The sequence below is a fragment of the Cololabis saira genome, chromosome 11 (assembly GCF_033807715.1).
Source record: "Cololabis saira isolate AMF1-May2022 chromosome 11, fColSai1.1, whole genome shotgun sequence".
Taxonomy (NCBI): Eukaryota; Metazoa; Chordata; class Actinopteri; order Beloniformes; family Belonidae; genus Cololabis; species Cololabis saira.
Window position 1 is genome coordinate 17531483 of NC_084597.1, and position 25763 is coordinate 17557245.

General features: G+C 40.9%; 1 protein-coding gene across 2 annotated transcripts in view; it reads left to right on the forward strand.

Annotated features, from left to right (window-relative positions):
• LOC133455042 (membrane-associated phosphatidylinositol transfer protein 2-like) overlaps positions 1 to 25763 on the forward strand; it is a 113261-nt gene that overhangs the window by 60556 nt on the left and 26942 nt on the right. For both annotated transcript variants that reach the window (XM_061733857.1, XM_061733858.1), the window contains exons 4-14: positions 6840 to 7054; positions 9562 to 9683; positions 9900 to 10133; positions 16955 to 17293; positions 17429 to 17524; positions 19506 to 19607; positions 19722 to 19786; positions 21599 to 21689; positions 22238 to 22391; positions 22481 to 22670; positions 22754 to 22873. In XM_061733857.1, coding sequence (XP_061589841.1) covers positions 6840 to 7054; positions 9562 to 9683; positions 9900 to 10133; positions 16955 to 17293; positions 17429 to 17524; positions 19506 to 19607; positions 19722 to 19786; positions 21599 to 21689; positions 22238 to 22391; positions 22481 to 22670; positions 22754 to 22873 — 1728 coding nt within the window. The remainder of the gene's footprint in view (positions 1 to 6839; positions 7055 to 9561; positions 9684 to 9899; positions 10134 to 16954; positions 17294 to 17428; positions 17525 to 19505; positions 19608 to 19721; positions 19787 to 21598; positions 21690 to 22237; positions 22392 to 22480; positions 22671 to 22753; positions 22874 to 25763) is intronic.

Below are 25763 nucleotides of genomic sequence, written 5' to 3' on the forward strand. Positions count from 1 at the left end.
GAGTCGTAGATATCACAGAGATTTCACACACGAGGCTGAACAGATTAGTCTAAAGGACCTATGTGCTGTTTTATTAGTGAAACCTGACTGTCAAGGGCAAGGTCCTTTATCCTAAAATAAAAAGCTGACCGCAAAGGCCACAAAAAATGTGTAAGATACAGAAATAGAATAAAGTCACAGTTAAATGTTTAGTAAATATGTACTTCATCTTTGCTTTCATTGTCATGTTTATCTGGCTTTTTTTGATGAGCACATTTGGAAATTGTCTACATTCAATTCAATTCAATTCATATTTTATTTCGAGCAATACAACATAACATAAGTGACCTGCGTGCAATATAAAATGGGCAAAGTGGATTTAAAATTAGATTCTAAAATATGGGTAAAATTTCACATATAAATTTGAAGAAAATTGTATCAGAGCGTTTGAATTTTTGTGTATCGGGGATCTGAATTTTATGATCCGTTTTAACTTAAAGGTGATAATTAGCAGATACCTGACTTGTTCTAACAAAAATGCGAGTTCAATTCCTCAACCACCCATCCATCCATCCATCCATCCATCCATCCATCCATCCTGCCCCCCCTTCCCCCGGCTGCGAACCGCTCCATGGAACGCCGAAGATCATGATTTGATGAAGCTAAAAGGACCACATCATCTGCAAAAAGCAGAAATCGAATCCTTTGACCATTAAACCAGACCTTTTCCATCTGGCCATGCAGGTTATGAACAGAATAAGTGAGAAAGGACAGATCTGATGGAGAGAGTGGATTTCTTGTACCAACGGAATCAGTACCCTATACTCTCGGACAATCCCCCACAAAGTGTCCCAAGAAGGGACACGGTAAAATGCCTTCTCCAAGTTCACAAAACACATGTGAACTGGTTGAGCAAACTCCTGTAACATCCTAGTGAGGGTATAGAGCTGGCCTGATGTTCCAGGACCAATGCTGAATCCAAGGTTCAACAATTGACTGAACACTCTCCTCTCCATAACTAATATAGAGATCTTACCAGGGAGACTGTGATTCTCCTTCAATTGAAGCACACCCTCTGGTCCCCCTTCCTAAAAAGGGGAGCCACCATCCCAGCCTGCCAATCCAGAGGGACTGCTCCTGATGTTGATGCGATGTTGTAGAGACGCGTCAACCAAGGTAGTCTTACAACTTACAGAACCGTCAGGAACTCAGGGCTGATCTCATCCGTCCCCGGACATTTTTAACCACCTTGGTGACCTCAGCTCTGGCAATGAGTGAGCCGATCCACAGACTTGGCCTCCTGCCTGGAGGATGTAATTCTCCATGGCCTCTCCAAATTCCTCCTACACCTGAATCTTTGCTGCAACAGACTCATTGCAAGTCAAAACTGGAAACATTCTTGTACAGCATGTCAAGGATAAAATATGTTGTATAGGTTATAAGATATAAACTTATAAGATAAGACAAATCTTTGACATTGTCACTTTTTTGTCAACTCGGTGTGAAGCATGACAGGAAAAAATAACATGAAAAAGGTATCAGATCTATTTTGAGTTCCAATACGTTGTTGTTTTTGGCTAAAAGCTGTTCTTTAGCTGGTTTGTCTTTGTTTTCATTGTTCGGATAGCAGAAGCTGGAAGATTTGTAAGAATTTACATGATTTCAGTTGCAATGCATGCCGAGCAAGCCATCGTAGGGTTTGGAGTAAAAACCTGTTAATCAAAGGTGTTATTAGCAATTCTACAGCCATCTTAGTTGTTCTGAATAGAGCTTCTTAGACACTTCTGTATGAGTCATCGCATAAAGCCCGCCCCTGACTAGGTTCTGTACCGGTGGAAGCGGCTGTGAATGGGATGGGTATTCTCTTGAGATTAATGTTCAGGGCTGCTCAGGACCATTCAACAAACCCTTTTTTCATGCCTTCTTCAGACAGTTTTGTTCACACCATCACCGCTGTCATAATTTTGGTTTTTGTTGTTATTGCATCCTCGCGTTCTGGGCGTAGACGGTCTGAATTACTGTAGCCTTTTTGGTTATCCACAAAATTCGACGCTGCACTGCTGCCACATAATGACCTGACTAGATAAAAGCACAAATATGCAGGTGCACGTGGGTTTCTGTTGAATACACCCCTGTAGTGCAGACACCAGGCTTGGAAAAGCTTCCACCCTTTAAAACATCTGTAACGCCACAGGGCAGTCCACCGACAGTCTGAACATCTGTAGCTTTTCATCGACGGTTTTGAGCTGTCTGTGTGTGTGTGATGCTCTGCGTCCGACACTTCAGTCCTCTGCTGCCTCTGAGATGTGTGTTATTAATAAAGATCATCTCTCGTTCTTCCCAGAAGGGAGTCAGACAGAAGGAGCATAATTTGATGCCCTCAGCTCCTCGGTTAAATTACATTACCTGCTAGATTACAGCAATTTTCCACCTGTTTGCCTCCTCTGACCTTCGTTATGGATACGGCTTCCCTAAAGAGAGATGCTCCCTGTTCAATCTGAGCTCTCATTCTTGACCTCGAACACCACGCACTTGCTGATAATAATGAGCTCAATGGTTTGTATTGACGTACTGCCGTACCTCGTCCTACTATGCTGCACATTACAACGAGAGGAGTAAAGTAGCTTTTCAATCATCAGCTGGAAATCAGGATGGAGCATCCGTGTGGTTGTTCACGTCTATCCAGCAAGCCTAATTTACTCATCAAAACTAAGGTCCGTTCGGTCATTTATCATCTGCCCTGGAGACCAACTGATGACTCTGAGATGCAGTAAACACCCTCATGATTGGCATCCCAACATCACCTGCTCCATTGTGGTACTTTCTCTCAGCATCTTTAGTTTGCTTGTATCCTGCTAGACTACATACACTTTTAAAGGGTTTAGGCTTGGCGTTCTAACAACAGACTGTCTCTCTCTATCTCTGCGATGTGCTGACTGATCTTATACTTTACGTGGAGGATAAGGAGTTGCCAGATCTCACCATCATCCCAGTTTGCAGCCATCGTCATGCCACCATTACCCATTTCCAGATCAATAATACCCCTTTTCCACCAAACTAGTTCCAGTGCTGCTGCTGGTTGACAACTCGTTCAACTTGCTAACCAGCTGAGAACCGGTTTGTTTTTTCATAGCTCGGGTGCTTAGGGGAGCCACATCATTACGTTGCTGCAAACGTCAGCTACGTTGCTGCGTTTGCATTGGCGCGAACGTTGAAGCAACAACAACAACGTATTTGCTCTAATACGAACTTGGTCCGCGTAGCATCCTCCATGATCATATGGCTAAAAGACAGGTTGTCTCCTCCTCCGCCGTCTTGCAGTCTTGCTATTGCTGTTGGTCTTAATACCTCCGCCCCCTCCGCTTACGTAAGCAGTTCTTTCCTCTAGCCCAGCAAAGAGTTGGTGCTACCTTGGAACCGCTTTTTCTGGCCCAGAGCTAGTTTTTTTGTCAGTGGGAACAGAAAGTCTGTTCCCAGTCTGTTCTAACAACCTCCATCAGTATTCTAGGCGTCTTTGACAGCGGCGGGGAGTGAAGGGGCCACAGGGGTGGTACAAACTGGCCGAGGCCAATATTGATGCTGTGTATTTTCTTAATGGGGGAGGGACTAGGAGGTGGGAGGAGCTGGCTCTCTGTGTTTTGCTGAAATATCAAAAAATGTCATCCAGAAATTGCTCACCTAGCCAGAACAATGTTTTTGCTAAACTGAACTTTGCTCCTATTTTATTTGTTCATTTACTCTTTAAAAAGTACTTTTGTTGATACTTACTAATGTCCTGTTTGCATGGGACCAGTATTACCTGAAAACCTGCAGCACTTGTGCAGTGGGATAAGCAAAGGCTGTGTTTCAGATTAATTAACCCTGCAGATCGGACAGTTTGGTAGGTCGTTCCACCATTGGGGAACAATGGAGGAGAAGAGTCTGGCTACTGATTTCATGCCATGTTGTGATGGAGGCACCAGGCCTCTTTCACTGGCTGAGCGGACCTGTCGAGAGGGAGTGCACCTCTGCAGGAGCCGTTTGGGTAATTGTTTGGTAAGCCAGAAGCAGAGCTTTGAACTTGATGCGCGCTGTAACTGGAAGCCAGTGCAAAGAGATTAGCAGCGGAGTGACATGAGCTCTCTTGGGTTGGTTGAAGACCAGACGTGCTGCTGCATTCTGGATCATCTGCAGAGGTTTAACTGAGCCGGCAGGAAGGCTGACCAACAGTACACTTTACAATAGTCAATGTGTGACATGACCAGAGCCTGAACCAAGAGGTATGTCGTATGTTCTGTCAGGTAGGGTCTGATTTTCCTCATGTTCCAAAGAGCGAATTGGCAAGACCGGGAAACCGAGGCAACATGGCCCTTAAAGGTCAGCTGGCTGTCTAATATGACATCAAGATGCTGAGCAGAAGACGTGGGCACAAGTGTGGTGGAATCCAGCTGCAAGCTTATCTGAGCAGGTAAGGAATGACTGGCTGGACAGGCAATGAGTTCAGTTTTGGAGAGATTTAGCTGAATGTGATTTTGGACAGATTTAGCTGAATGTGACGGTCCTCCATCCATGCAGAGATATCAGAAAGACAGACATTCACATTGAGACAGCAGTGTCGCCAGGTGGGAAAGAAATGAAGAGCTGGGTGTCATCAGCATAGCAGTGGTAGGAGAACCCATGAGAGCTGATGATTTCACCTAATACATGCAGCGATCCTTGTGGCACCCCTGTTGCCAGCTGATGCGATCTGGACACTCGTCCTTGCCATGATACTTTGAAGGATCTTCTTGCGAGGTAAGACATGAACCATAAGAGGACAGATCCTGAATTGTTGACAGTGTGGAGAGGAGGATATGGTGGTTGACCGCGTCGAAGGCAGCAGACAGATCAAGCAGTATGAGAACTGAGGATATACCAGCAGATCTGGCAGCTCGTAGTGACTCAGTAACTGACAGAAGGGAAGTTTCAGTTGAGTGGCCCTGCCTGAAGCCGGACTGAAGTGGATCGTACAGTCAGTTTCCGCGAAGGAACTGTGAGACCTGACTGAAGTTTAGACATGAACGGGGCAGTGAAACTGGCCGGTAGTTTTCAACCTGGGCAGGGTTGAGTGTGGGATTTTTTCAGCAGTGGGGTGACCCGAGCTTGTTTGAAGTCAGAGGAGGAGATGCTTAAGATTTAAGAGAGGAGTTGATAATGTGGGTTATTGCCGGTTTGATGGTAGGTAAAATGCTCTGCAGGTTCAAGAGGACAGGTTGTTGGTTTTGAGCTGACTAGAAGTTTAGAGACTTCATCCTCATTTACAGACCGGAAAGAGCAGAGCGAAGCACCAGTAGCCGGTATATATTATGAATATTGGTTAATATCATTATTTAATGTCACCATAATCACCGTGGTGCCATAATTACACAGGGTACGAGGCAGAACAGGCGACCTGGGGACATTTTTTTCAGAACAACCTAGACTGTAATTATCACAAATGACTGCAGGTGCCCCGGTGATACTAGTCCAGTGCAAACAGAGCATAACAATCTTCAGTATTTATACCGCTATAAAATTAGAACAAAGCTCCACATTTCTCAGATTTTAAAAGCAACAAACATTTTCCCCAAATAAGTAGAGTACTTATTAAATTGCAAGCTAAGTCTCTAATTAATAGCTTCTTGCTTTTTTTCACTTTCTTTCACTTCAAAGTAAATAATTTATCTCCATCAGATCCATGGGGGCTTTGCCACGTATAAACATGTTCTTCTGTGTGCGCTGCTGCTCGGTGCTGCAACACAGATGGTGAAAGAGGCTCTTGAGGAGATGTAGGTTGTTTATAAATTGATGCCGTAATCCTAGACTCCCTCTGTGAAGAAGAAGGCTTAAACACCACTCAGAGTTACAGGATCTGTGGCTCCAACCATCTGTTGCCGCTTGTTGCAGGCAGCCGCATGCTGGGCAGAAAGGAAAACCTCCAATGTCTGAACTTATCAGCAATAATTAAACTGCTGGCAGAGGTTGATTATTTCAAGCGCGGAGAGGAGAGAATGTGCGGGAGGAAGAATTCAGGGCTGCTGGTTCGGTTAAACACAGCACAGGAGAAATTCTGCCACGAGAGAAACTCCTGGATTAGAGCTGTTACTCTGTAAAGTGTGTGATTATATCAGGGACTTAAAGGTATTTCCACCAGAGTCCACAATGACTCCTTCACACCAACTTTTACATTGTCTAAAAAATAATATTGATTGAAAAAAAAAAAATCTCAATAAAGTTGTATTCCATTCATCCATCCTTCCATCCAGCTGGGCTTTACCTTGGCATCTCTCCTAAATAGGAGAGATGCACTGGTCAGGAAACGAGTCGGGAATCTTTTTAAATTTGATTTAAGAAAGTTTAAAGAAGCTTTTTAAAAATAAATAATTAATTTCTAACAAGTAATGTTACTTGTCCTTGAAAAAGTCATGCAAAAGTAAGTAGGTTTTTTTTGTTGTTGTTGAAAACAATACAAATCATCAGAGTGGGTTTTAGTGTTCCTCTGACACACAATATATTACTTTTTTCACCATACCATATTTTTTTTTTTTTTACATTTGAATTAAAATGAAAATAAATCAATAATTTTAGAAATAATACGTACCTCCTTACAATTTTTATAGGATTGATTATGTTTTAGAGTTATTTCAGGACAGATTTGTGCATCAGCAGGTGTTTTCATCAGCCTGCTGGTCTTGAACGTTCAGGTGTGTTGACATAATGCCAAGCGAATAAACTAAGATTATTCGGTGGTTTAGCAAGCACAAATATCCCGACGTCCAGTATACCTCCTCCAACACTGATAAAAATGATTTTTCAGGTTATTTGACTTTTTAATGTGTTGTCAATGTTCTGTTGCCTGGCAGAAAAAAAGCAGAGAGGAGAGCTGCGGCGAGGGCAGCGGCGTGGAGATTCTTGAGAACAAACCCTACGAGGACGGCCCCGGAGGCTCGGGTCAATACACCCACAAGGTCTATCACATCGGCAAACACATCCCGTCCTGGTTCTGCGCCATTCTGCCCCAAGCTGCCCTTCGGGTGGAGGAGGAGTCCTGGAACGCTTACCCCTATACGCGAACCCGGTGAGGCGACCACTAGCAAAGCAGCACAATGACTCACCACGCATGCTCATACTACTACCCCTGTGCCCCCTTAGGGAACATTTTCTGAGCGTTAACACTTATGAATCCATTACATCAAGTGATTTGAAGCAGCTGGGTTCATTTAAAGTGGAAACGTTGACCTTCTAGTGATAAAATGTTGTTAATGGGTTTTATTTTATGGCTCTCAGAATCATAAATTAAGCGAATGAATAGAGTCCTCTTGATATTGTTAACAGAAACTTTAAAAAAAAATTGTTTATGTAGAATAATCATATGAATTAGCTGCCAGCTCGCCACATAAATCTGAGATTATCAGTCTAAACACCAGTGCATCTGCCCTCCCAGACCAGCAGGCTTTTACAGCATCGAGTTTGCAGAGAGGATTCTCGTAAATCAGACTTGCAGTCTTTCACATGAGGTTTGTGGCTGCCAGAGCACTTGTGCTATTTTTTAAATGCCCTCAGCAAGCTTTCAGGGGGGAACTTTTTTGTCACTGTGTTCTTTTGCTTACTAATGAAAAAATGGCCCTGAGAAAAACTGTTTTGTTTTTTTTTGGGACAGAAATAGATATAGCAATGTTCTCCTCCATTTGAACCGTGCAACACTTCTCTGCAGGCTGTCATGACCTGACCGGTTTATATGGTCATCATGCGTCATCCAGTTGCATTTCCACCAGAAAGTTTAGTCTATGAAACCAGAATGTTCTTTTATCAAGCAGAAAAAAGATGAAATATTATGATCATTATTCTTTTTTGTACTATATCAAATATATTTATGTCAATTATCTTTGTCGGTAGTCAGCACAGCCAACAGTTAGGTGTTAATCACTTTAGCGACTCGCTGATGTTGAGCTCTGGTCGTAACTCCTGAGTTGTTAATAAAGTCTGAACACTTTTATTTTGGGTCCAAAGGCAAAGTTTAGCTAAGAGCAGTTAGTTTTTACTGCTCATGAATACGGACAAAACGGAGTAACAGCCCCAGATATCACAGGGACGGTTAAATGAATCTTTAATCTAAAAACTATTGTTCAGTGGGCCGTCCACAGCGCTGTTTTTGTTATGTTTTGATAACAGTAGTCGACACGTCATTAGCCGCTTAATAACCATAATAACACGAATTAACGAGTCTTTATGTCAAACCATTCAAAAGCTATTGCAGAAAATCGGAACTATCACATATCGACCAATCAGAAGAAGGGGCGGGGCTAATTTGCACCAATTAAAGTGAAGGAGTCAAAACCGAGTCAGATGACACCACCCACGACTCTGTACGTCAAACCATTCAAAAGTTATGGAAGAAAATAGGGACTATCAAATATTGACCTATCAGAAGAAGACGCGGGGCTAAGTCAGGCCAATGAAGGTCAAGTACTCAATACCGAGTCCGATGACACCACCCACATGTCTTTATCACAACCCATTCAAAAGTTATGGCAGAAAGTAGGAACTATCAGATATCGACCAATCAGATGAAGGGGCGGGGCTAATTTGCACCAATTATGTTCAAGGACTTAAAACCGAGTCAGATGACACCGGCCACGACTCTCTACGTGAAACCATTCAAAAGTTATGGCAAAAAGTAGGAACTATTACATATGGACCAATCACATGAATGGGGGGTGCGCTTTTTGGCGTCTAGCGTCGCCACGGTAACGCTTTTGACTGAGAAAAGTAATGGGCGTTGTCGCAGGATGGAGACACACATTTTGATGTTTAAAACACCTGGGTGCACGTTACGGTTCGTGCTCTGAAGCGGCTGAAGAAATGGCATAAATTTCGCTAAAATGACACGATTAATTAAAAAATGCCCGACTTCCTGTTCGGTTTCGGCCATGGCGCCAAGACACTTTTCTTTAAGTTGCGACATGATACAGGTGTGTACCGATTTTCGTGCATGTAAGTCAAACCGTATTGTGGGGCTTGAGGCACAAAGTTTTCAAGGGGCCCTGTTGAGTCATTTTGCCACGCCCATTAATGCAAACCATGAAATATAAAATTTTTAGCCAGGCCTGACTTGCGTGCAAAATTTGGTGACTTTTGGGGCACGTTTAGGGGGGCAAAAAGGCCCTCATTTTGTCAGAAGAAGGAAAATAAAAATTCCTACAGATACAATAGGGCCTTCGCACTGTTAGTGCTCGGGCCCTAATAACACATGGAGGCGGTAGTGATGGAAAAGATTTACGAACGGATGAAAATGGACCATAAACTAGGCTTAACACGTATGTATTTATTTAGTCACGTAACTTGTTAACACCCAATTGTTCCAGTTTACGGTGGATAAAGTGAGAACAAAGGAGCCAATTCCCTTCAGGAGTCTGAAAGGGTTTTGGGATTGTTGCTTATTGTCTTTAAACGACAATTATGGTGAAATTATTTCTTTAAAAAATTAGCTTGAATTACTTCAATTACAAGGTAGTAGTAGTAGTCTTATATTTTCCTTTTTTTTAATGTATTTTCTATTCTAATAAGCTTTCCTGGTTCTCTCAGGTACACTTGTCCTTTCGTAGAGAAATTCTCGATCGACATTGAAACTTATTATAAACCAGACACTGGAACTCAAGCAGATGTCTTCAACATGTCCTCCGCCGAAAAGAGACAGAGGACCATTGGTAAGTGTATTTTGTATGCGCAAACATGTTCTGCATTGTTGTTTTTAAACTGTGCCTGCAGCATCCAGGGGTCGGCTGCAGTCTCCGTGTGAGCGGGTTGTGAGAGCATTGGTTGAGCTGTTGCATCCTCAGGGAGTCTGCTCCCGACGCGTTCCTTCACATAAAAACACATAAACAGATAAAATGACACGTACTGTGTGTGTTCTCCCCCCGCAGACCCCATAGACATCGTCAAGGACTACATCGCTCCTCATGAATACCTGGTGGAAGAGGACCCTAAACTGTATCAGTCAGTCAAAACGAGGCGGGGGCCGTTATCAGAGGACTGGATTGAGGAGATCAACAAGAATCCCAGTCAGAACGCCGTCATGTGTGCCTACAAACTCTGCAAGGTGGAGTTCAGATACTGGGGCATGCAGTCCAAGATCGAACGCTTCATACACGACGTTGGTGAGTGTGGGAGGTGCCCTGAGAGAGCGCAGGTCCTCCTTTGTGAGTCAGGTCTTACAGTTAACTCTGAGATGTCAAAAACACCCTGAAAACATTTAGACAAATCCAAAAATAAGCCCCTGGAAGTCTAAAAGCAGTAATTATCCATCCACCCGTTCAGTAGCTATCCATGCTCAGGTCTGGGGGTCGCAGCCTGAGCAGAGAAGCCCCACCCTGCCTCTCCATGGTCAACTACCCTTCTGGGAGAATACCAACGTGTCATCCATGAGATATAATCCCCCTCTGGTGTGTCCTGGGCCTCCTACCAGTTATAGATCAAAACACCTCCAGGAGGCATCTTAACCAGGTACCAGAACCCCATTGACGGCCACCCTGTGGAGGAAACTCATTTTAGCTGCCTGTTTCTGGGATCTCCCTCTTTTCCATCCCAGACTTGGAGGTGCTGATTCTGATCCCCGATGCTTCACACTTGATTGCGAACCGCTCCAGTCAGCGCTGAAGGTCTTGGCTTGTGGATGCCAACTAGGGATGGGCGGTATGGACTAAAAAATGTATCACGATAATTTCTGGCATTTATCCCGATAACGATAAAAATGACGATAAAAAGAATACCAATTCAACTCCATCTTTTTAACTATAAATCTATCTCATCATCATTTCTTTCTTTTTCTTTCTTTCTTTCTTTCTTTCTTTCTTTCTTTCTTTCTTTCTTTCTTTCTTTCTTTCTTTCTTTCTTTCTTTCTTTCTTTCTTTCTTTCTTTCTTTCTTTCTTTCTTTCTTTCTTTCTTTCTTTCTTTCAGACTCATTTCTTTCTTTCTTTTTTCAGGCTAATTTCTTTCTTTCTTTCTTTCTTTCTTTCTTTCTTTCTTTCTTTCTTTCTTTCTTTCTTTCTTTCTTTCTTTCTTTCTTGCTTTCTTTCTTGCTTTCTTTCAGGCTAATTTCTTTCTTCCTTCCTTCCTTCCTTCCTTCCTTCCTTCCTTCCTTCCTTCCTTCCTTCCTTCCTTCCTTCCTTCCTTCCTTCCTTCCTTCCTTCCTTCCTTCCTTCCTTCCTTCCTTCCTTCCTTCCTTCCTTTATCGTTTTTACAGCGAGATGACAAATTCTTACCGTGGGGAATTTTTTTGACGGTTTATCGTGAACGATAAAATATCGCCCATCCACAAATATCTGTGCTTGTGGCTTCAAGCCTGATTTATGGTTCTCTGTCGAATCGACACGTCACGACACACCCGAAGTGCACCTCCATAATTTTCTGACTACGTGTTGATCCGACGCAGAGAGCAAGCAAGATTGGTCGGTGGACTGCATCATTTCCAGCACTTTGCTTTTCCGCTCTGTCCCCCTCTGATTGATTTGTTGAAAGAGCATAGAAACCACCTCCTCGCACACCTTCTCTTTCGTTTAGGATTAGGGGTGTAACAATATATCGTGCCACGAAATTTCGCGATACAAAAACGTCACAATACGTGTCGTGGAGGTGACAAACTGTATCGCGATATTGGGTTATTAATATTAATCTATTGTGTTGACTAGTAACGCGCATCCGACCACGACCGCGGCCGCATCTCGACCCGCGGACCAAAATCTTACTCCGCTCAGAAGAAACTAGTCTCGTTTTGCGGTCCCGTTTTGAGCTCTGAACTTTTACTTATGTAAGGCTGGTGTAGAGTTAAGCCTTACCTTATTAAATTAAACCTTTTTCGGGTCGTGAGTAGGATAAACACGGGGGCAACTTCTGCTGAGTTCCAGTGTACTTTAATGTCCCTCAACAGCGTAGGATTTTAGAACATCAACCCATCACCTAGTGCTGTATCACTCCGGCCAATCTAAAACAAACTAATCACTACAGATAAACTGACTAGTGTCATTATAGTCCCTGATTTACATCAGAATATAAAGAATATATTTATAAAATAATGAACCCTGAATTACCAAAATAAACTTCTTAACAAAAATAAATCTCCTCTTACACTTATAAGGTGAGCATGAATCAATCTTTTTTATGATGTAAAATTGTATGTATTTATTTACTTTTATTTATTTATTTAATTTTAGTTGTTACATTTCTGGAAAAGAAAAAAGTCAAATCATACATGAGAGAAACTATTCAGTTTGTGGCAAAATATTTGTACTTGTATGAAACTAAAGATGCATAATGCAAACCTGACATTTACTTTTAGTTCAGTTTGTGGAAAATGGTTGGCCTGGCTTTCTCTTTAAAACTTAAACAGTTATAAAGAATTACAAACTGTAACAATAGGGCAAACACACAGCATTGTTTTGTATTTTGTGTCTTTCAAAAAAAAGACAATTTTTCCAGAAAAAAAAAAAATACTGCTATAATATCGTATCGTATCGTTATCGTGACCTCAGTATCGTATATCGTACCGTATCGTGAGATTAGTGTATCGTTACACCCCTATTTAGGATGCAACATTTGCAATAAAAGCATACACTGTTCCACATCCACCCGTTCAAACTCCATTAAGGTCCTGTCGCATAGAAAAGCAAAACCGGAAGTTGAACACTCAATGAGGTCAACGTGATTTCACGAAAGAAACCTTCTGAAACGCGATGGTGTTCCCATTGCGTCGAGGCGACAGAGAAGAAAAATACAATTCTCTTGTCGAACACAGCAGATATGTTCGGCCCCATGTGGTCAGAAATGGTATCAATACATAGAGTGGCTTTAGTGGACGCTATAAAATCAGTATTGATCAGCATGTGTTGCTGCTGATATACACTTCATGGTGGAGACATGTATGTGACTTAGGAATGGGCGATATTTTACCGTTCACGATATACCGTCAAAAAATTCCTCACGATAAGAATTTGTCATGTCGCGGTAAAAACGATAAATTCCCGTTGATGACGTTTTTGTGTAAAGTTGATTTTTGGAAGGAAGGAAGGAAGGAAGGAAGGAAGGAAGGAAGGAAGGAAGGAAGGAAGGAAGGAAGGAAGGAAGGAAGGAAGGAAGGAAGGAAGGAAGGAAGGAAGGAAGGAAGGAAGGAAGGAAGGAAGGAAGGAAGGAAGGAAGGGAGGGAGAAAAGAGGAAGGGAAGAAGGAAGGAGAGAGCAGGAGGAAAGAAGGAAGGAAGGAGAGAGCAGGAGGAAAGAGGGAAGAAAGGAGAGAGCAGGAGGAAAGAGGGAAGGAAGGGGAAAAAAGAAGGAAGGAAGGAAGGAAGGAAGGAAGGAAGGAAGGAAGGAAGGAAGGAAGGAAGGAAGGAAGGAAGGAAGGAAGGAAGGAAGGAAGGGAGAAAACAAGGAAAGAAGGAAGGAAGGGAGAAAAGAGGAAGGGAAGAAGGAAGGAGAGGAGCAGGAGGAAGGAAGGAAGGAAGGAAGGAAGGAAGGAAGGAAGGAAGGAAGGAAGGAAGGAAGGAAGGAAGGAAGGAAGGAAGGAAGGAAGGAAGGAAGGAAGGAAGGAAGGAAGGAAGGAAGGAAGGAAGGAAGGAAGGAAGGAAGGAAGGAAAGGGGAGAAGGAAGGGAGAAAACAAGGAAAGGAGGAAGGAAGGGAGAAAACAAGGAAAGGAGGAAGGAAGGGAGAAAAGAGGAAGGGAAGAAAGAAAGAAAGAAAGAAAGAAAGAAAGAAAGAAAGAAAGAAAGAAAGAAAGAAAGAAAGAAAGAAAGAAAGAAAGAAAGAAAGAAAGAAAGAAAGAAAGAAAGAAAGAAAGAAAGATAAATTCCCGTTGATGACAAACATGGCGGATCTGAGAGCGAGATAGATTTATAGTTAAAAAGGTGGAGTTGAATTGGTATTTTTTTTATCGTCATTTTTATCCTAATCGGTATAAATGCCAGAAATTATCGTGATCATTTTTTAGTCCATACCGCCCATCCCTAATGTGACTGTGGTGTAAATGACAGCAGCAGTGAACAAGCCTTAAAACATGCAGTAACCCCGAAAAGACTGAAAAGACCACTCAGTGATATTTATGACTTTCATAGTTGACGAGCAGTTCTATAAGAACATCTTATCTGAGCCATAGATGAAATAAAAACTCTCAGCAGGAGATAGTGAAAAATAAATTGAACAAGGCTTTTTAGTGAAAAGAGAAAAAGTAAGTAGCATACAGATAAAATGCTAAAGCTACCTCGCTGAGAAGGTGCAGAAGGTTTTTCTCGAGAGGCGCCTGGCTCCTGGAGATAACGACGCACGCTGGATTAATTTCCTGCCTGTGTCGGCCGCTTCTGTTTCACGGCTGTGATCTGACACTGTTTATGCACTCGGCTCTCGCTCCCTCGCAGCTTTTACTTCCAGGCTGATGAAGCGGCAGCTGCTCTGCTTCCATGTCGTTCTTACTTGCTCCTCTGATCAACACACCTTCAAGCATAAAATGTGTTTTCCTCCCTGACGCTCCTGATTCAGCCTGTTTGGCCTGTAACTTCATGCTGCCATCATCTGCTCTTGATTACCGTTTTTAAGCTCAGAAATATCTAAAAGTTGTCAAAAAGCCAGATGAGGTGCGGCAAAGTATTAAAGGTTGGGTAGGAGAGCAATCAGCCGAGGTTACACGGCCGACGGCTGGCTGCGAGTCCAAGTCCATCAGCTCAGGAGCAGCCGTGTTGAGTGGATTTAAATCCTGCCAACGTTTCATCCTCCACAGATGTAAGAATCTGTAACTGGGCGCTCAGCTACAAGCTCATGTATGACAGCGCTCTGTGTTGATTCGTAAATGTTGGACAAAAGGCTTGACATGTTAATGAAATTAACCAGCTTAAATAGTGAAATGAGTTGCGATGGAGTCGTATTCTCTGGTCTCCATCTCCGCTGCAAAATATTGTGTAATGCAGAAGATAGCCGAGGATAGATTGGTGGATGTTGTCCGGTGAACCTGAACCTTCGTCACTGAAGTGAAGACCAGCAAATCTTTTAAAGTAATTGACTAGTCTGTAACAGTCAAGCGTTTTATCCTGCATCACCTTCCTCTCTTGGTGATGGAGGGGGATGTTCTTGGGTGTCTGATAACCGTCCACGCCCACTGCAGCTGCCTTTGTGTTTCCTGTGGGGTTAAAAATCTGTTTTAATGTTGTAAATAAAAAGTGACACTGCTTTTTCAGGTTATAACTAAACACAGATTTTTATAACAAGTGCTAAACCTTCACTGGGGGATACTAAGCTGACTGAGTTGGAGTTGAGAGGCTGCGATGAAGATGAAGCGGCTTTGATAAAACCGCTGAATACATCGAACTGGATAATGTTGATACAGGTTCTTATTTACGTGTCGTATCATGTTATTACGAGCTTTGAGCGCCACAACCATTGGTGTATGTTGTATTTAACGTCAGCCTTGTAAAGTTTAGTAACAACACTCCACACAGTTGAACATACCGGTATTACCCGTAACTGACAGTTAACACGCGCATGGGTACAAGATGTTCATCAAACTTGATGTTCTTGCGAACTAATGTGAAAACTTTTTCTCAGCTACTTTGATGTCCATGCTGGACCGTGGTGATGGGTAGAGGTGGGTATTGGGAAGAACCTCACGTTACGATACGCATCACGATACTTGAGCCACGATACGATACACATTGCGATATCCCGATTATGCGATATCCCGATTATTATATTCTACATAGTTCACCGAAAAATTTTAAAATGCATTACACATCTTAAAATCCAAGTTGTATATATGTACATCAGATGATAGTGACGGATCTTAAAATCCGAGTTGCACGTTCATCAGATTATAGTGACAATTCATGGGACAAACTGAGTCAAAACAATGTTTTATTATAACTATACAAGCTAAAGTTACAACATATTTGTATATATTTTCATATTATTTACATCATATGAAATAACATTAAATTTACTATGAGGTTGCTTTAATTATGTGGCAAATGATAATAAACACAAGAAAGATGGGTACTAAAACCAAGGACAGGCACAGTGATCAGTCAGTATAGATATAAATCCATAAATAAATAAACCTCTGTCCATTATTTTTCATTTTTTAAGGACAGGCAATTGTGTTATATAAAAAATAAATTATAAAATGAAATAAAACGTGAAATAAAACCGGAGCTCAGTGCAGGGCCCTCCCAAGGTTGGTAGAGAGTGGCAATTCCCAGGACTGTCACTTAGGTAGAGGCACTGGGGGATATAATGGGAAAAAAATCGGGGATAATAAAAAAAAAAAAATAAATAAATTAAAAAAAAAAAAAAAAATCGATATTCAAATTTTGAATATCGATATTGAATCGGCTGGAAAAGTATCGCGATATATTGCCATATCGATATTTTTGCCCACCCCTAGTGATGGGATTTATCTGCATCCCTCTTCATAACGTCATCCTCCACTGGATCCAGTTCACTCTTGAGCTCTGAAGCTCATCCCTGATCTCAAGCATGTTCACGTCGCATCATCTGCTTTGTCCTCCCACGGACCTAGACACCGGCATATATTTATTTACAAAGCTACTCTTGGTACCTGCAGACTTACGTTCTTGGAAAAAAGCTCTGGAAGTTCTAGTCTTTGCTCCAACAGCTTATTTGTTCTATTTTTACCTAAAACTCCTCCAAACTGAGGTGGAGAAATGCTCCCTGAACTTGGAATCAGCTCCAAAATCACTTGAACCATGATTTTAAAAATAATTTAGATAATAATAATATAGCTTTTATATAGGCAGTCTTTGAGGTACATGTTGTTGTTTCTGTAGTGCTTATGTATATTTTATCTTTGTATATATTTATAACTGCTGCTAGTTTTGACTGGGGCAATTTTGAAAAAGATTGTAAATCTCAGTAGTTTCTTTCGATGCCACATTTTTACTTGATTTTTGAGTTTAACTGCTGTATTTGGGGTGAACTTCTGCCACAGGCCTGCGTAAAGTGATGGTTCGAGCTCACCGGCAGGCGTGGTGCTGGCAGGACGAGTGGTACGGTTTGACCATAGAGGACATACGGCAGCTGGAGCTGGAGACCCAGCTGGCTTTAGCCAAGAAGATGGCACAGTACAGCCTCAGTGAGGAGGGGGGAGCCGAAACCAACGGCTCCTCCGTCAGCCAAGACCCCGAGCAGGGAGCAGAGGCCGCGGGGTCGGCCGCTGAGGCCGAGGGGGCTCGAGGGAAGTTTGCAGAGTCCCTGGAGTCTCGGGGGGAGCTCACCAAGCAGTGGTCCACATCCTCCAGATCATCCAACAGGTCATCGAAGAGAGGAGGTCAGCCTTTATTAGTTCTCCTTCAGAGCAAATTGAACTGATATTTGTAACTGTTCACATTTCCAGCATATGAGTTACAGCTGAAAAACTTTGTGAAGATAAGAGCAATCTAATGACATCTGTCTGTGTCTGCAGCGAGTCCATCTCATCAGAACATTTCAGAGTGGAGGATGCAGAGCATCGCCAGAGACTCAGACGACAGCACAGACGATGAGTTCTTCGATGCTCACGGTAAGACCATCACATTACTCACTCCGCATCAGTAACAGCTCAGAAACTTGCTGCTCGTCCTGACATTTAAACATGAACCACTGGAACAATGTTACAGTCAGACTCGACGATTCAGCTTAAGGTTTGATTTATAAACGTTTTCAGGTAGTACGGTTGTTCAAGAGCATTTCTTTTTATTAATAGAGACACAGATTCAGGGTCACATCATTAGCAAAAAAGAAAATATTCTGTCCCTGGCTTCACCCAGAAATTACCATAAATTAATCTAACTTACTGTTGGGGATGTAAACCATCTACATGTATTAGGTATAGGGTTGCCACCCGTCCCGTAAAATACGGAATTGTCCTTTATTTGAGAAAAAAATGTTGCGTCCCGTATTGAACTAATATGGGACGCGATTTGTACCGTATTTTCATTAATTTTTACACCATATTCTAGTTGAATTATTGAAATAAATTAACTTTTACACCATATTCTAGTTGAATTATTGAAATAAATTAACTTTTACACCATATTCTAGTTGAATTATTGAAATAAGTTAACTTTTACACTATATTCTAGTTGAATTATTGAAATAAATTACCTTTTACACCATATTCTAGTTGAATTATTGAAATAAATTAACTTTTACATCATGTTCTAGTTGAATTATTGAAATAAATTAACTTTTACACCATATTCTAGTTGAATTATTGAAATAAATTAACTTTTACACCATATTCTAGTTGAATTATTGAAATAAGTTAACTTTTACACCATATTCTAGTTGAATTATTGAAATAAATTAACTTTTACACCATATTCTAGTTGAATTATTGAAATAAGTTAACTTTTACACCATATTCTAGTTGAATTATTGAAATAAGTTAACTTTTACACCATATTCTAGTTGAATTATTGAAATAAATTAACTTTTACACCATATTCTAGTTGAATTATTGAAATAAGTTAACTTTTACACCATATTCTAGTTGAATTATTGAAATAAACTAACTTTTACACCATATTCTAGTTGAATTATTGAAATAAATTAACTTTTACACCATATTCTAGTTGAATTATTGAAATAAATTAACTTTTACACCATATTCTAGTTGAATTATTGAAATAAGTTAACTTTTACACCATATTCTAGTTGAATTATTGAAATAAATTAACTTTTACACCATATTCTAGTTGAATTATTGAAATAAGTTAACGTTTACACCATATTCTAGTTGAATTATTGAAATAAACTAACTTTTACACCATATTCTAGTTGAATTATTGAAATAAATTAACTTTTACACCATATTCTAGTTGAATTATTGAAATAAGTTAACGTTTACACCATATTCTAGTTGAATTATTGAAATAAATTAACTTTTACACCATATTCTTCACCTGTATGTATATTATACATCTGGGCTGATGTGGACATACGTAGCATAGGAGGCTATTTCAGTTGCTAGTATGGTTGTCTGTCTGTACAGTCATGAAAGTTCAATGCTATTAAAGCATTTTAAACTTTAAATCAAAGCATTTTGTTTTTTTATATAAAATAAACACATTTTTATTCAGTTTAGAAGTTTTAGGGCTTTTTTTTTGGCTCCTGCGCTGCTGAAATCAGGGCGTCCCTTATTTCTATTTCTGAAAGGTGGCAACCCTAATTAGGTACCAAACCACCCCTCAGTGAAGGGTCGGGAACCTCATGTTCCCAAATCAGCTCCTGCAGGACACCAGCAGGGACAGAGATGCAACTCTTCCTCACAGCCTCCACTCACCTCGTAGAACCAGCACTCCTCATTTCATCTTGGACATCATACATAAGAAAAAGTCTTAGGTTCTGCTCATACATGATTGAACACATTGCTTTATTTTGGAAATTTGAAAGCCTAAAATCCGTGAAGTACAAGTTGATACCAGTTCAGTATTTTTAAAGTGGTGAATAAACAAGAGTCGTCGGGTAATTCAGAGAGTCTGCGTGTGTGTGTTTTGCAGAGGCCCTCTCTGATAATGAGGAAATGTTCTGCAAAGAGATCACCAAGTGGAACTCAAATGATCTCATGGACAAAATAGAAACGATAGGAGATGAAGCACAAGGTAAATGAAAATAAACGTCCCGGATCCCGGACCAAAGGGACATAAAATTACACTTTAATTCATCTTTTATCTTTTAAGCATTAGTGAAAGAACGGATGATGTTTGATTTCACAGAAACTCTCTATCAGGGGTCGAGTGAGGAGTATACCCGCCTGAACAACGAGGAGACTCAGATGGAGGTATTATTTCTTCTGTATTCTATCATTTATTTCCTGTCTCCATTAGACCAAAAAGCCTTGGTTTGGTGGATAATGATATTCCTCAAAATTTCACTTACATGTAATTGTAGCGCAGCTTTCATTTGGGTTTTACATATCTAGAGGAAAAAGAAAAGAAAAGAAAAAAAGGCTCTCTTTCTTTGTGTCTGCTGCTGCCTGAAAAGGGAAGAACGTCAGCTCAGTGAGCATAAAGGCTTGTTTTAATTAGGACAGAGAACCAGCAGAGGAAGTCAAACATGTTGAAGATTTCACAATCAGAAACAGGATTCTTTGTTGAAGCAGATACCAAAGATGGAAAACATAAGTTCACAAGAAAAAGAAGAACTCAAACCAACCAAAACCCTACATCATGACACTTTTCTTTTCAATCGGGTCAACTTTATGTATATTTTTATACTTTGTATTTACACCGTTGCATACTTCTCGGTTATGTTTTTTTTTCTCCTTTTTTCCCGTCCCCACGTTGGCTTGTTGCTTATTCATTTTGGATGTCGGACTTCCCCATGGTGTTTTACATCAGCCTCTTTTCTCTCTGCCTCCTCCATCTTCATGAAAGTGGATGTTAGTGTTAACAAAGATGGGAAGAAATCAGTTAATACAGTAACTAAGATATGTTTATCAAATGTTTTTTATCCTGCTTTGTTGTTTTTCATTCGTATGAGCTGTCTAAGAAAAAGATCCTGGAGAGTTATGCCGCGTTCCCACCGGGGTTTGTGCACTCAGGTGGTGCGCTCATCAGTCCATTTGTTCCCACAGGAACCTCTATCATCTTTTGCATGTTCTCCTCATGCTTGCGTGGGTTTGCTTTGGGTACTCCGGCTTCCTCCCACAGTCCAAAAACATGTATTTTAGTTTGACTGATGATTACAAATGCCCGTTGCTGTGTGTGTTAGCATGTACTGTGATAGACTGGCGACCCTTCCAGGGTGAACCCCCCCTGCCTTTCACCTGTAATGAGTGTTGACAGACCTCGAGGGAAATAAGGCTAGACTCAGATTAAGATTCAGATGACCCAGTTTTCCACCAGTACTTAAATGCACCATGTACGGACGAATCTGTGAGGCTTCTTGGAGGAGTGAAAAGAGTGTCAAAACCATTTGTGCGAATCTATAACTTTATGTGTGTGAATAAGGCGATTCGTGCATGCGTATTTTACGATTTGTGTGTGTAGGAGGCTCTTTGAATTCATAATTATCGTTTTCTCTGTAAATTCGAGCAGGTTACACTACTAATAATACACACAAATCAGATAATATGCACACACAAATCAAGAGCTACAGACACAAACCACACTGATAGCATATAATAAAGTTAAAACAAATAGAAACCTCATCATTGTTGGACATGCATCGTCGTGCATGTAAACAGCATAACCGGCATACTGTCGGGGTTATGCGTCTGCCTATAATAGAGTTAAAACACACCGAAGCCCCATTATTATTGGACATGGCTGAAAACCGGTCACCATGCAAGCTGAAGTTGTACTGGGGTGACTTGTGCTTGTTCTTTTTGCTTGATGCACGTTCCGATAATGAATCTAGAATCAATTGCTCTTCTTTGGGTTCCCGGATGTTGTGCTTGAATTTTTTGAGGTTACATTAAAAAACATTTAGATACATAATTTCAATGCATAAATATTCAGTGCTAGAAATTAAATCTCTTTTTTTTCTTTCAAAATCCGATAATACAGATTTCCTTCCATATGATTCCCTTATTCCCTTACTTTTCCCTCACATGCTAGTCCTTTCTTTCTTTTCTTTTTCTTATGTGCAGGACTGTTCATCCCAGCAATGTCCTCAGCCGTCCAAAATCCACGTCCTCATTCTGGTTCTGCATGGTGGCAACATACTGGACACAGGTTCTGGTACTGCAGCAACCTCATTGTTTGGTTCTTTTTTTATGAAAATTACACAGTTATTTTAATCATATTTGGCACATTTTTTTCAGTTACTCAACTGTTTCATCCACAACTATTTAAAAAAGAAAAAAAAACTAAAATGATACGATTTACAGCAATATAACACAAAGATTAAGGAAATTTTACAGGCTTGACGTAGATTTCCTTGACACATTATTGAACATGTTTTGGAAATAAAAAATAAAAGCTCTGATCAAAGCTATTGTGAGATGCCACAAGATAAAACTGACAAACAAAGTGTCTAATTCTCACTGTACTAGCAGACTTTTTGAGACATAATCAAAACATAACCACAGAAGCACAAAATATCTTGATATTTTGGTTTTGAGCAAAATGCTGGCATTTCAAAAAGAAAAGAAAAAGCTGCAAAAATAAAAAGCTTTATATATTTGTTAGCACATTAGCATTGACTGGTGCCTTTGACTTCCTTTGCAAAACCATTCAGCTTCGTAACTCTCTTAAATACGTAACTCTGCTTGTGTTTCTTTCTGCAGGTGAACAGAGCAGCAAGCAAGCCGATGTAAACACTCTGAGTGGGGCTTTTGAGACTGTGATGAGGGTCCATTATCCCGCAGCGTTGGGTCGCATCGCCATCCGGATGGTCCCCTGTCCTGCTGTGTGTGTCGACGCCTTCTCCCTCGTCTCCAAGTGAGCAAGCAGCATCTTAACAACATTCTCTAATAACATTCATGACCTGCTGTGCAGACACAACACACACTTCTGTCTGTGATCTGCAGTCTAAGCCCCTACAGCTACGACGAGGGCTATCTGTCCAGCAGCCAGGACCACATCCCACTTGCCGCTCTGCCTCTTTTGGCTACCTCTGCGCCACAGTACCAAGATGCCGTGGCAACCGTCATTTTACGGGCCAATCAGGTGTACAGTGACTTCAACAAGTCTTCAGAAGGAGCGTCTTTCAATGGCCAGGTCAGTGTGTAGGTGCCTGCACGTGCAGATGCACATGTTTGCCTTGGTGCTTTCATGATTTTGTGTTTTGCTGTCTTATGCAGGTGTGTGTTATTGGGGACTGTGTTGGCGGTATCCTGGGCTTCGACGCTCTTTGCAGCAGCTCTGTGACAGTGTCAGAGAGCCAGAACAGCAGCAGACGGGGCAGCACCATCAGTGTCCAGGTATCACTGTTGATAAAGAGTCAAACTGGAATCTCTGTACACACCCAGGGTGGTGCTTTGGGTGGTGGGAATGAAGTGATTACTCACTGGTGGGTTTTTCTGCTCAGTAAGTGCATCATATGCACAACACTGAGAAATCCAATGTTTCCTCCTGTCTTTGGGTGGATGGGGGTGGATGTTGTCAGTAAATGCATCAGCGCAGAGTATTGAAAAATCAATACCAATTTGTACAGCTTGTAAGGTAATAATAACCCAGAGAGAAAAAAAACCCAAAACATTTGGGAGAATAAATTTAATCCACCACATAGAAGAACATCACCCAGCTGGGTGAGACCAACGCTACGAAAATATTAAAGACTTAGAGACTGAAAATAAAGCTAATAGAGGACATGACTAGTCGTTTCTGTTACTCTGTTACCTTTCTCTGGATGAATGTGTGTCTGTATACGGCTGATTTTAGTTCCTCTGAAGAAACTATGAACTTGTTATCAGCCAAAAACAATTGCACAGCTGGAACTGAGCTCACCTAAAGAGAAGGGAGATTTATCACCTGGACAAAACCCTCTGTAACATCACCCACCGTTCATGTAATCATAGGTACCTTTGATACACATGATACACATAAGGTTCTGATGCTCATTTTTCTTCAGGTGGGGCAAACAAGCCTGAGAGTGTGTTTTGTTTGTTTGTTTTTTCATGGTAACAATTTTAACTTAAATGATCAGGTGAGCATTTAAGAAGACCACTGTTTCTTCTATAGTGCTTAAATAACTGCATTACATTTACACATTCAAAAATGAAAATTTACAATTATTCATGTTTAACTATTACTATTTGTCTCAACCAACTTTGCATTTTGCATTGGAAAACTAATTGTTTTTGGGTAGCAAAAGTCACTATGATGATTTATTCACAAGTTAGTTTAAACACACACCTTACATCAGTTACCACAAGCCAGCTATTTCAGTTAGGCTTAGCTTAGGGTTGCCACCCGTCCCGTAAAATACGGAATTGTCCTTTATTTGAGAAAAAAATGTTGCGTCCCGTATTGAACTAATACGGGACACGATTTGTACCGTATTTTCATTAACTTTTACACCATATTCTAGTTGAATTATTGAAATAAATTAAATTTTACACCATATTCTAGTTGAATTATTGAAATAAATTAAATTTAACACCATATTCTAGTTGAATTATTGAAATAAATTAACTTTTACAGCATATTCTAGTTGAATTATTGAAATAAATTAACTTTTACACCATATTCTAGTTGAATTATTGAAATAAATTAACTTTTACACCATATTCTAGTTGAATTATTGAAATAAGTTAACTTTTACACTATATTCTAGTTGAATTATTGAAATAAATTAACTTTTACACCATATTCTAGTTGAATTATTGAAATAAATTAACTTTTACACCATATTCTTCCCCTGTAACTATATTCTACATCTTGGCTGGTGTGGACATACATAACATAGGAGGATATTTCAGTTGCTAGTATGGTTGGCTGTCTGTACAGTCATGCAAGTTCAATGCTATTAAAGCACTTTAATAATAATAATAATAATAATAATAATAATGGATTTAACTTGTAACGCACTTTCCATTCAATGAATCTCAAAGTGCTACACTTAGATCATTATTCATTCATACACATTCTCACTGGTGGTGGTAAGCTACAATTTGTAGCCACAGCTGCCCTGGGGCAGACTGACAGAAGCGTGGCTGCCATTCCGCGCCAAACAGCCCCTCCGACCACCACCAACATTCCCCATTGCCCCACACACGGGGCAAGCTGGGTAAGGTGTCTTGCCCAAGGACACTACGACAGCAACTGGGATAGAGCGGGATTCGAACCTCCGACCTTCTGATCATTGGACGACCCGCTCTACCACCTGAGCTACTGCCGCCCCTTTAAACTTTAAATCAAAGCATTTTGTTTTTTTCATATAAAATAAATACATTTCTTAGCAGTTTAGAAGTTTGGGTAATGTCCACTTTTTTATGGCGCCTGTGCTGACGAAATCGGGGCGTCCCTTATTTCTATTTCTGAAAGGTGGCAACCCTAGCTTAGCTATGCTAAGCTAACTATTGCCCCCTTACATTGATTCTGATCAAATTGGTCCATCTAATCCAACAGTCCTTACTCCAGACGTTGCTACTGAAACTGAAATAAAGGACTGCTGGAGTCAGGTCAACCAGGAAGGGTTTGGGTGGCCTGGCTCGCGTGGAGGTGGTTTCAGATGGGTAACAACATTAAATATGGGTTTGGAATGACAACAAGCTTTCAAGGACGATACCCAGGCTCTTAACCTGAGGGGAGGGGGAAACAGAGGAGTTGTCAATGGAAATGGTGAAACAGGGGGTGCTATTGAGAGCAGATTTTGAACCAACGAGGAGGACCTCAGTTTTATCACTGTTGTGTTTGAGAAAATTGGAAGAGAGCCAGGGTTTGATTTCCTGTAAACAGACACAAAGCGAGGGGGGCGGGAAGGTGGATGTGGGTTTGGAGGAGAGGTAGAGCTGGTTATCGTCCGGGTAACAATGGAAATGGATGTTGTATTTTTGGAAAATATGACCAAGAGGAAGGAGATACATGATAAATAGGATGGGGCCGAGGACAGAGCCTTGGGGAACACCAGAGGAGACGGGAGAGGGTTGGGATGTGAATGTCTTTAGCTGGATGAACTGAGTACGGCCGGAGAGGTTGGAAATGAACCAGTCCAGGGGTGTGTCGGATATAGGGTTGCCACCTTTCAGAAATAGAAATAAGGGACGCCCTGATTTCAGCAGCGCAGGAGCCAAAAAAAGCCCCAAAACTTCTAAACTGAATAAAAATGTGTTTATTTTATATGAACCGAAACGTTGCTTATTTGTTTAC